The sequence below is a fragment of the Mastigoproctus giganteus genome, chromosome 9 (assembly GCF_048544385.1).
Source record: "Mastigoproctus giganteus isolate SK-2022 chromosome 9, ASM4854438v1, whole genome shotgun sequence".
Taxonomy (NCBI): domain Eukaryota; kingdom Metazoa; phylum Arthropoda; class Arachnida; order Uropygi; family Thelyphonidae; genus Mastigoproctus; species Mastigoproctus giganteus.
In genome coordinates, this window is record NC_143583.1 from 172,383,996 (window position 1) to 172,396,728 (window position 12,733).

The window sequence follows — 12,733 nt, forward strand, 5'->3', positions numbered from 1 at the left end:
CAGATATTGACTGGATTTTGTGGGTTGGTCACTCACACACTAGCAAGGCTTTTGTGGATTTATTGGATGATTGTTTTCTACATCAGCATGTTCAGGATGCAACTAGAGGGATTAATCTGATTATCAGTAGTGATTCTTCATGCATTAAGAATCTGCAGATCAAGGAACCACTAGGTGGCAGTGATCACAGTGTGCTCAAGTGGGATTTACTCAAAGAGGTAACAACCATCAGGGGTAAAGGGAAGGGTTTTTGCTTTCATAAAGGTGACTAGGAGGTCTGAGACAGTATTTAAATTCTATATGGGACTAACTAATGATGTTACCAACAGCAAATTCAAAATGGGATGCATTCAAAGAATTTATTTTGGATGACAGGGATATCAGGGATATGTAAAGTTTAGTAGCTTCCAAGCTACTAAACTTTACATACCAACTAAGAAATATTGTTCAAGGTTTAGGCCTAAATGGATGTCAGACGAACTAATGAGACATATGGCAGAGAAGAAAAATGCATGGGATACATATAAATTAATGAGTGACATGGAAGCCTGTAATAGATATAAGCTGGTCAGTAACCAAGTCAAAAAGGAGATTAGGCAGGCAGATTAGGAGAAATCTTTGGCAAAGGATGCAAAGAAAAACAGCAAAGAGATCTTTACCTATGTAAACTCTAGAACAAAATGGATGAATCAGATTGGTCCACTGGATATTATTGGTTCAACTGTTGATGATCCTGCTCAGGTGGTTAACAAACTAAATTAGTATTTTGCATCTACATTCATACATGGGGAGTTATACAGAGAGGGGAATGCTAGAGGTGAATTAAACTCAGGCAATGAGCTAGATGGTTTTGTAATAACTGAGAGGAAAGGGGAGGAGAAATTGTTGAAGATAAACTTAAAAAAGACACTGGTGTGGATGAGATCTATTCAGTTACATTAAAGGAGGCATCAAAGGAAGTAAGCCATAATTATGAGAGCTTCCTTGGACTCAGTGGAGGTACACATGTACTGGAGTTGTGCAAATGTGACCCAAATTCACAAAGGAGGACAAAGGGCGGTGACAAGTAATTATAGACCTGTTAGTTTAACTTCTGTATAAGCTTGCAAGAAAGCAAGCTTATATAGCATCAGCCAAAAAAAACCCCCTTATTTCACCCATCCACTCGCTCAAAATGTTTGTCTGCCTTGAATCTATTTAAGCTATCAACTTCTGCAACAACAGATGGAAGTTTGTTCCAGCAATCAACCACCCACTCGCTAAATGCAAACTTCCACACATCTATCCTACAACCGTCTTTCCTCAATTTGAATTTATGCCCTCTCAGGTGATTATTTTGAACAAGAGGAAAAATCCCATCTGCATTGAGCATGCTTAAACCATTCAAGGCTTGATACACCTCAATCAGATCACCTCGCAGGTGCCTAGTCTCCAGACAGTAATTTGCAAAACTTAAGCCTTTCTTCGTAAGAGCAACCCTTTGTTCCATTCACTAATCTTGTTGCCCTTCTCTACATCCTTCTTAAAATGAGGCCTCCAGACCTGTATACAGTACTCTAGGTGTGGCCTGATCATTGCTTTATACAAGGGCATAATCACCTCCTTATCAATGCTAGAAAAATTCCTGTATATCATTGACAAGACACCATGAGCTACTCTTGCCGATCGTCTGCACTGCTCAGAAAACTTCATATCTGCCTGCTCAATTACCCCCAGGTCCTTTTCGTTCTCTACCACTGTCAGTGTGGTACCACAGAGTTGGTACGTTACTCTGGGATTACTGCTTCCCATATGTAGTACTTTACATTTGTCAATATTTGCCACCTCTCAGCTCATCTGCTCAACTTTTCTAGATCCTGTTGCAGCAGTGTACTGTCATTGGTGTCAATAACAACCCTGCTAACTTGGACATTAAACTTGATATACCATCATCAATATCACTTATAAATACAGAAAACAACAATGGACCCAACACTGAACCCTGAGGGACTCCACTAATAACATTAGTCCACGATGAGCAGTGTCCATTGATTACCACTCTGTCTTCTCCCACTCATCCATTCCTTTATCCATAACAGCAGTTTGCCTCCAATGCCACACTGCTCCAATTTTTGCAGCAGTCTTCCATGTGCAACAGTATCAAAGGCTTTTCTAAGATCCAAATATATGATATCAAAGTTATTCTTTGCATCCAGTTCCTTTGTGACTACATCATAGTATACAATCAAATTAGTCAGGCAAGTATTCCCCTTAACAAACCCATGCTGTGTCCGAGCTATAACTGAAGTCTTGTCTAGATGATCCTGCAGTGCTTCTTTAACCAGTGCCTCCATTAATTTTCCTGGAACAGAAGTTAAACTAACAGGTCTATAATTACTTGTGTCACCCTTTCATCCTCCTTTGTGAATTGGAGTCACATTTGCACATCTCCAGTCCATGGGTACCTCCCCTGAGTCCAGGGAAGCTCACATAATTATGGCTAAGGGTTTGCTTACTTCCTTTACTGCCTCCTTTAATATAACTGGATAGATTCCATCCACCCCAGGTGCCTTTCTTGTGTTTATCGTCAACAATTTCTCCTCCACTTTAATCTCTGTTATTACAAGATTATCTAGCTTACTGCCAGAGTTGAATTCACCTCTAGCATTTCCCTCCCTAAATAACTCCTCATGTGTGAGTGTTGATGAAAAATTTTCATTTAGTTTGTTAGCTACCTGAGCAGAATTATCAACAGTTGAACCATCGATATCAAGTGGACCAATCTGATTCATCCCCTTCCTTCTAGAGTTTACATAAGTAAAGAACTCTTTGCATCCTTTGCCTAAGATTTCTCGTAATCTGCCTTACCTCCTTTGTAACTTGGTTACAGACCAGCTTATATCTATCATAGGCTTCTGTGTCACATGTTAATTTATATGTATCCCGTGCATTTTTCTTCTCTGTCACATGTCCGATTAGTTCATCTGACATCCATTTAGGCCTAAATGTTGAACAATATTTCTTTGTTGGTATGAAAAGCCTAGTAGCTTCCAAGATTAATTCTTTGAATGTTTCCCATATTGAGTTTGCTGTTGGTAACGTCATCAGTTGGTTCCACCATATAGAATTTAAATACTGTCTCAGACCGCTGTAGTCACCTTTACGAAAGCAATAACCCTTCCCTTTATGGTAGTTACCTCTTGGAGTAACTCCCACTTCAGCACACTGTGATCGCTGCCACCTAGTGGTTCCTTTATCTGCAGATTCTTGATGCATGAAGAATCACTACTGATAATCAGATCAAGGGTATTACTCCCTCTAGTTGCCTCCCGAACATGCTGCTCTAGATAACAATCATCCAAAAAATCCACAAAAGCCTTGCTAGTGTGTGTGAGTGACCAACCCACAAATTCCAGTCAATATCCGGGAAATTAAAATTCTCCATTATAAAGACACTCTTATTTACTGGCCCACTGTATTTCTCTGCACAATTGGTCATCAGATTCATTAGGCCTATAACACACGCATACTCATTTTTTCCTTTCCCAGTGCTTATGTGTCACTAAACGGACTCAACATTGCATTGTCCAACAACATCAATTGGATGGACTTCCTTAGATTTTGTTTCTTAATGAACAGCATATCCTCTCCTCCCTTCCTGTCCTGTCTATCCTTTCTGTACACATTGTACTCCCCAAATTCCAGTTCTGCACTGCTTATGTCTGTGTGATACCATGTCTCTGATATCCCAACAGTATCTGCCTTTGATGTCTTGACTAGCACTTTAAGCTCATCGAATTTATTAACTATTCTCCTTGCTTTGGTGTACATGCAAGTATACCTGCACCTGTTTCTATGCTTAGTTACCCTAACACAGCCCATGTATTTACTTGTTCCACTATGACTCCCAGCAGTCCTGGCAATTCCCATTGCCTTGTTTTCCAGGCTGCTGCTCAATTGCATTTCAATAGAAGTAGTGCAAGAATCACTTTTACCTCTGCCTGTGGCTACTGTTAATCTATTAGTCTGTGTATCCCCCAAAGCTAGCAGTTTTCCGACCCAACTAACTCTGCCTCGATAGCATCAGCAAATATTCTTGCACCCTTTCTATTTAAGTGTATCCCATCCCTGTAGAAGCAGTCTTTCCTGTTAACAAGCACAGACCAGGCTGAGAAAAATTCTACCCCTTGAGCCTTGCACAATCTCTCCATGGCCGAATTGATCGACAAGGCTCTCAACATATACTCCCTCCTATCGTGTATGGCCAGAATTGCAGACACTTTCAAATTCAACCCTAACTCGGCTTTTTTTCAGCATTGTCTTGTACTTGTTAAGTAATTCTGCCGGTCTCCTACTCTTAATATGATTAGTGCCAACGTGTACAACAATATCACCCTTTGTGCCCTTAAAGGATGATATCAGCTCTACGTCAACATCCTTTGCCCCTGGCAGACATACCGTGGTCCTGTTCCATCTATCATTTTTGCACAATATGCTTCCTGTTTCCCTGACAGTAGAGTCACCGACAACAACTAGTTCCTTTGGGACCAGCGTATTCTGCCTTGGGGTTGCTGCTGTGTTGCGTGAAGTTCAAGTGCAAACTCTGGCATTGATATGGGTAATATAAGTCCATAACAGTGCTGAGTTGGCACCTGATTTCCTTATATCGTACGCATACACACAAAGACATTCCACCTGGCAATATCATGTCCTGTTCCTAATTGCTCCACAAACATTAAACAAGCAGTGCATTTCAATAGACTGTGATACAGAGAACAACACCCCCCCTCCAGTTCTCCCCTGAGCCACAGCACTTCCACTAGTTTGAGCCTTTTGCTTTGCTACTCTGCTCTGAGTCATGATTTCTATTCAATTTAAGTAAAATTCCAATACAAAAAAGAACCCTGAACGTATATCCCAATGCAGTTATAACACTATGTATATGTTTTCCGGTATCGAATATTATCTCCAAGTTAAGTTATATGACTTTCTTATCCCCTGTCAACTTTTATGTATTAATTTATGATGTTACGTTTGTAATAACTAGGTTGCTATATTTATTTAATTAAAAAAGTATAATTCAATCGACAATGAAATTTAATAAGATTAATAAATTTTACTGATTAACTGATAGTACTATACTCGCTATCTAGTTTTCCGTTAAACCTTACACTAGGACACGTATTTTATAACAATGGCGGCAAGTTATGAATGGTTAATCTATGGACACAAGATATTTACTTTCCAAATCGTGCTATCTAAATTCAAAATAAACCACAGAGCTTAACTAGGTCTATAAGCTACTTATAGAAAATAATTTAATCTAACAATTAAGTCAATAAAGTGGCAAAGTATAATTAAAAACTTTCGTTCGCGGGAGCTGCAAAACCTGCCCACAAGTGGATTTGTGGGCAGGTTTTGCCCATACCGATACTAAGTAATAACCTACAAAATCTCTACTTAAATTTAATTTAAACTAAAGTATTGTTACTAGGAATATAAAGCAACTCTAAAAAGTGGGTGCGAGAGTACAAAACATGTACTCTCGCACCCACTTTTTTCCAGACAGTTGGCATCATGCAATTAATTCTTGCTCTCCAAAAACTGGGGAAAGATCTCTCTGACCTATGCAACTGCCGTCCAACAGCTCTAACAAATTGCCCGGGAAAAGTAATGGAGAAAATTATCAATGCTCGTCTAACATAGTTTTTGAACAGAAATAACCTTCTCAATCCAGCACAGCATGATTTTAGGAAAAATTGTTCAACGTTAGATTTACTTATCAAATTAGAAAACAGTGTGCGGGAATGCCTTTATCCAAAAAGATCACCACGTGATGATCTGTTTTGATATAGAAAAGGCTTATGATAAGGCATGGAATTATGGAATTATCCAAATCCTATATATCACCTTGGATTATGTGGACATCTTCGCAAATATATTAAAAATTTCTTATGCCACAGGTCGTTTTAAATTCCACTAATTTTCATTAGTGGTCATTTCCACTAATCACTTGGAGCTCTTTGACTTCCTCTCTTTGCAACTTGACTTTCTCCAGTCCAACTTTCTTAACAGTGAGGTAATTTTTCTTGGTGATTTTAATGTTCACAACTCCATCTGGCTTCCGTTTTCTAGTCACACCGACCCAGCTGGTCGAGATGCTGAGGCTTTTGCAATTACATTGCACAGATTGTTCATTTACCTACAAGAATACCGGACAATCCTAATTATACAGCCAACACTCTTAATCTTTTTCTCATAAACAACCCTTCTAAGTACATGGTCAAAATGAGTGGTCCTTTAGGCACCTCAGATCACAACTTGGTGATTGTCTCTTCTCCAGTGGAGACTTTATCTCATGGCTATTTCCAACCTCGTGTTGTTTGCCATTACAAGAATGCAAAATGGGATGACCTGTGAGATTTCTTTTCTTCTTTTCCTTGGTCGGATTACTGTTTCAAAACTTCTGATGTCAATGTTTGCTCAGATTGTGTCAGTGAAATTATTCTTGTAGGAATGGAATCCTTTATCCCACACTCCACTTTAAAATCTCGTCCTTTATCTAAACCTTGGTTCTCCAATAAATGTGCTAAGGCTGTTCAAGAGAAGAATGTTGCATATCGTATTTGGCTTGTTTCTAATTCTTCAGTTTAATTTTCTGCCTACACCAAAGCTCGCAACGATTGTAAAGCAGTTATTAATCAGTCCAGGCTAGAGTTTGAACAGGCTAAGAGTAGAAAACTTGCTTCTTGCCCTAATGGTAGCAGAGCATTCTGGTCTCTTGCCAAAGCTATTAGCCACAACTTTTGCCCATCTCTGTCCAAACCAGATGGTTCTGTTGTCACTTCAGCCAAGGATAAATCTGACCTGCTAACATCTCATTTTTCTTCTAAGTCATGTATTAATGATCTTGGTAAAACACCTCCCACCATTCCCAACATGCTCCATTCAATACCTCCTGTGGTCTTCCATCAAAAGGATGTCAGAAGGATTTTGACGAATCTTGATGCTAAGAAATCTCCAGGTCCCGATGGTATTTCTCCACTTGTTCTCAAAACCTGTGCTCCTGAACTTACTTCTATTCTTTGCCGCCTTTTTTTCACTTTCTTATTCCAAAGGTGTTTTTCCTTCTGCTTGGAAATTTGCTCATATCCAGCCAGTTCCTAAAAAGGGTGACAAATCCCTCCCATCCAATTATCCATCCCATTGCAATTTCTTCTACTCTTTCTAAAGTAATGGAGAAATCAATTAACCGCCAACTCTTAAACTACCTAGAAACCTTCTGTCTGATTGACGATTGCCAGTATGGATTCCGTCAGTTGATATTCTGGTTATGTTACACATTTATGGACTAATTCAATGGAAAGGTTCGGTGAAACACAAGTAGTTGCTCTTGACATCTCAAAGGCTTTCGATCATGTTTGGCATAAAGGTCTTCTAAACAAGCTTCCATCTTATGGTTTGCCAACTGTTTTTAGTAATTGGTTATCCAGTTTTCTCTCTGATCGCTCACTGGGGGTGATGGTAGATGGCTTTCTGTCTTCTAACTTCTCCACTAATGCCGGTGTCCCCCAAGGTTCAGTTCTTTCCCCCATTCTTTTCCTCTTGTATATTAATGATCTTCCATTAACAAAAAATCCTATCCATAGTTTTGCCGATGATAGCACATTGCATTCCACTTTCCATTTTGAGAAACCTTGCCCTGCTCAATCAGCTTCAACTTCTCGAAAATCTGCTACCAATTCCTTAAATGCCGATCTTCAGGTAATTCTCCAGTGGGGCAAAGACAACTTAGTTGATTTCAACCCTTCTAAAACTCAGTCTTGTCTTATATCTCGCAAAAAGGATTCTTCTGCTCCTATGCTTACCTTTGGTGACACTCCAATTTCCATGCAAAATGATATATCTCTTTTGGAGATTATCCTGACTTCTAATCTCTCTTGGCACAAGCACATTACAATTATTGCTTCCTCTGCATCTAAAAAACTTGGTTTTCTCTTTCGCTCTCGGTGTTACTTTTCTTCCAAACATCTGCTCACTCTGTATAAATCCCAAATCTGCCCTGCCATGGAATATTGTTCTCACATCTGGGGTGGTGCCCCCATATCCTCTCTCAGGCTTCTTCATTTCATTCAGAAGAGGGCAGTTAGGTTAATAAATGATTCATCTCTAACAGAATCTCTCCACTCGCTTTCTCATAGACGTACTGTTTCTGCTGCATGCCTCTTCTACAGATACTTCCATGGGCACTGTTCTTCTGAATTGGCTTCTATTATTCCTGCGCTCTCTTTCAAAACAGTCTGAACACGTGCTGCCAACATCCATTTACTGTCCAACTTCAAACTCACAGAACCAACTTTTCATCTTCCTTGGTTATTCATTTAACTGCCGTTTTCTGGAACAACCTTCCTTCATACGTATTTCCTGAAAATCACAGTGTACAGAAGTTCAAGTCCAATGGCAACATATATCTTCTGCCGTGTTCTCTACCTTCATCCCAAGCACGGTACTAAGTACTATAGGTTCTAATATCTCTCGTGTTTGGGGTTTACAGAAAAAAAAGTTAGGTTGCAGAATACTCTTTCAAAAGTCTTCACCCATGGAGAGGGCATGCCTCAGGGGTCTGTGATTACCACTACCTCTTTGCTATCAAAATAGCTTAACTGAACAAATCCATAACTGAACATATACCAAAACCTGTTTATACCGCTTTATACGGTGACGATTTTAGTATTTCATCTCACTCTCAGAATATGCAAAGTATAGAATGGCAGCTGCAAGGTGCAATAGATAAAATAAGCAAATGGGTGCAAACAAATGGCTTCCGGTTTTCCACACAAAAAACTGCATGTATGCATTTCTGCAGGTAACGAAACCTACACCCTGATCCTGAACTTAAACTGGATGGGTATATGATCCCAGTTGTACCAAACATAATATTCTTAGGGCTTCTCTTGGATAAGAAACTGACATTCCTTGAACATATTAAGCAACTAAGACATTCATGCATCAAGCAGTTAAACCTACTCAAAGTTCTTTCTGCAACAACTTAGGGTGCAGATCGGATACTACCAAAACATATAAAAATTAATAGTATAACATTTACGAAAAAGCTACGTAATTATAAAACAAAATCTTGGCTTTCTACTAAACAACATCAAGAAAAATTAAAAATGTTGACATATGCAACTCTCTAACCCAGACTAGTCGCATTATAGCCTAAGCTGCTTTTGTTATTATTATTATTAAGCGTATGGTGCAAGGAAGCTGAGGCTTATGATGCACCAGCAAAAAAAAAATTTCCGAGTTAACCTGAGAGAGAGAGAGAGAGAGAGAGAGAGAGAGAGAGAGAGAGAGAGAGAGAGAGAGAGAGAGAGAGAGAGAGAGAGAAGAAGAAGAAGAATGATGATATCCGGCTCAAGACCCTGGGTGTGCCAAGACCATACTCACCAGATGTGAGCCCGTGTGCCAATAGCTCTCAAACAACAACAGCAGCATTGAGTGGCTGTGCGTGAATACTAAATATTGTATAATATTCTTGTACTCTGTATCTTATGAACTCATCTGACCTTATGTGGTTGTCCTGGAATATAAATTGAAAATTTATTTATTTATTATATGCAGTACCACTTTAGAGTTCACTGCCTTTCTTCAAATGTTAGTTGATTATCCTCCATCATCAGCCATTTTCAATCCACTGCAGGATGAAGGCCTCTCCACCAACTTTCCATTTACTACCCACAAACTCATGAATTTCATCTGTCCATCTCCATCGTTGTCTCCCAGGTTTTCTTCCAGCTCCTCTTGGGTACTATTCTGTTAGTCCATCTGCCATCATTTCTTCGAGCTATGTGTCCTGCCCAAGACCATTTTAGTTCTTTAGTTTTGATCAGAATGTCCTTTACTTGAGTTTGCTGCCTAATCTCCATGTGTTTCTCTTCTTATCTTACAGTCTGATTCCCAATATAATCCATTCCATTCTTTGCTGTGTTGTTATCAGCTTCTCTTCCATTCTTTTGGTGAGTGCCCAAGTTTCACTTCCATAAGTCATGGTGGGGAGTATACATTGGTTCATTATTTTACATTTCAGACAAATTGGTATATTTCTCCTTAGTATGTGACTATATTTCCTGAATGCTATCCATCCAAAATTTATTCTTCTCTTGACTTCCAGCCATTTATCATTATTATAGCCAATGACTTGTCTCAGATAAGTATACGACTCCATCTTTTCAATTACTGCTCTTTTAATCATTATATCCCTTTCGTTGGCATTATTGTTCATCCTCTTTTGTTGTAGTCATATTCATCTTTAGTCCAAAATCCTTACTAAATCCTCCATACTCAGTGGATCACCAATCTGCGATATTTTTATGACTTATTGAAAAATTAGTTTATTTTATCTTTAAAATATTCCATTTATGTACAACAGTAGTCATTTTTATAGTTATTTTGTTATAATATGACTATTTAAAGCCATATTATAATAAGTGTTTAGCATAAATCTGACCCATTCTGTGTATTTTATTTTATTATTGGTTCAACTATAAAAGTGAAATACTTAAGTTTGCCTCTCCTCTTTTTAATAATATTCTTATTCATTTCTTTTTCCTTAAAGATTTTAAGTGATTAAGACTTGATAATTCAGATATGAGTTACCGATCCATGGGAAGACCTGATGGTGGTCGGGACTCAGATGATCGCCGAGGCCCAAATGATGGAAATGAGCCAAAAATTCCAGATGCAAGAGTGTTTGTTGGGAATATTGATCCTGATAACATCAATAGAGAAGAGCTGGAAGAAAGATTTTCTAAATATGGGAAAATAATTGGTTGGTGTTATGTCTTTATCTTATTTCTGCCGAAATGCTTTTTTATTTTTGTTATTTATATCACTATAAATATGTTACATCATGTGATGCAAATTGGTCATTGATTTAGTATTATCTATCATTATAACTGATATGTAATTAGGTATGCTTCATTGTATAATGAGGGAAAGTACTTGCTCTGAATTAAACAAAAAACAGTTTAACATGATTAGTTTACCAAACAAAAAATGTTTATTCACAATACCAAAATCCAGATGTTTGCGTTAGAGAATTAGGAATGTTATGGAAGAACCACAGGGAAGGTCTTCAGAATATGGACTATCTGTCTTCCTTTTTTTTTTGCTAGTCTTGCTGATTGGTGTGATGGGAACAGGGTGTTTCAGTGACATTATTTGCTCGGAACATAAATGGTTATGAACTGTACTGTTGAAGAAAGCTAATTTACTGCCATCTTTGCCAAGAGGGCTAGTTTGTTATGAGTTAGAGCTTATTTACTAGAATCTAATACTAAGATGTTATATGGAGAAACAATATCTGTAATAAGTTCTCTGGGTTAAATTCAAGGTATAGTATCTGCAGCTAACTTTTTCCCAAGCCATTGTAGCTTCAACAGGAGTGGGATCATAATTTTTACAAACATTTTGGAAAAATTATAATACCAGGAATGCGATTGAAAATATATCTGCATCTTGGTGAGAAACCACTGCCAACGGTATGCATTCTGTTTGGCAGCATATTTTGCCTCATTTGGCAAATGATTTCACTGGTTTTGAATCACAAGTTCAGACAGTTGCTGAAGATATTGTGAAGATCGGAAAAGACTTGCGGTTTGAAACTTTGGACACTGCCAATGAACATGACTGCCTTAACTCATATGCAAATGACTTAGACGATGGGAAGCTCATTGAAATTGATGAGCAAACTGCATATGAAGAAGAGGAAAATAATTCTGAAGTAGATAACACTGAAGTGGCATCAAAAGAATTTTTAACAGAAGAATTGGAGAAAGATTTTTGGGGAGTTGACATGGCCTGCGAGGTGATTATGAATGGAGATTCGAATGTTGAACCTAACATCAAGATACGGAAAATTTATCGATTTATTATAATATGTTTATAGACTGTTTCTTTGGTACACATTCAATTAAAACCCATTATAATTATATCTCAGTCAGCACGGTTTCATATAACATGGAATAGTTTTGGTACCAATTATCAGTGCTATGTGGGGTATTTAGATACAAGATTGTAGTTCACACGTGCATTCAGAAACTGAATGCATGTGTGAACTACAATCTTGTATCAGCCAGTGACAATATTTAGCCTTCCAGCATCAGAATGTCTTATTCCTATACAAGGAGGTGTTATCATCATCATCATCATCATCATCATCGGCCATTTTCAATCCACTGCAGGATGAAGGCCTCTCCACCAACTTTCCAGTTCCTTCTGTTTTGAGCACTGGCCATCCATTTACTACCCAAAAACTCATGAATTTCATCTATCCATCTCCGACTTTGTCTTCCAGGTTTTCTTCTAGCTCCGCTTGGATACCATTCTGTTATTTTCTTAGTCCATGTGTCATCATGTCTTCGAGCTATGTGTCCTGCACAAGACCATTTTAGTTCTTTAGTTTTGATAAGAATGTCCTTTACTTGAGTTTGCTGCCTAATCCATGTGTTTCTCTTCTTATCGAACAGTCTGATTCCCAATATAATTTGTTCCATTCTTCGCTGTGTAGTTCTCAGCTTGTCTTCCATTCTTTTGGTGAGTGCCCAAGTTTCACTTCCGTAAGTCATGGTGGGGAGTATACATTGATTCGTTATTTTATGTTTCAGAAAAACTGGGATATTGCTCTTCAGTATGTGACTATATTTCCTGAATGCTATCCATCCAAAATTTATTCTTCTCCTGACTTCCAGCC

General features: G+C 38.3%; 1 protein-coding gene across 2 annotated transcripts in view; it reads left to right on the forward strand.

The window, feature by feature from the left end:
* Neos (nuclear receptor coactivator protein neosin) overlaps positions 1–12,733 on the forward strand; it is a 199,167-nt gene that overhangs the window by 35,944 nt on the left and 150,490 nt on the right. For both annotated transcript variants that reach the window (XM_090381134.1, XM_090381135.1), the window contains exon 3: positions 10,598–10,810. In XM_090381134.1, coding sequence (XP_090237260.1) covers positions 10,630–10,810 — 181 coding nt within the window. In that variant the 5' untranslated portion in view covers positions 10,598–10,629. The remainder of the gene's footprint in view (positions 1–10,597; positions 10,811–12,733) is intronic.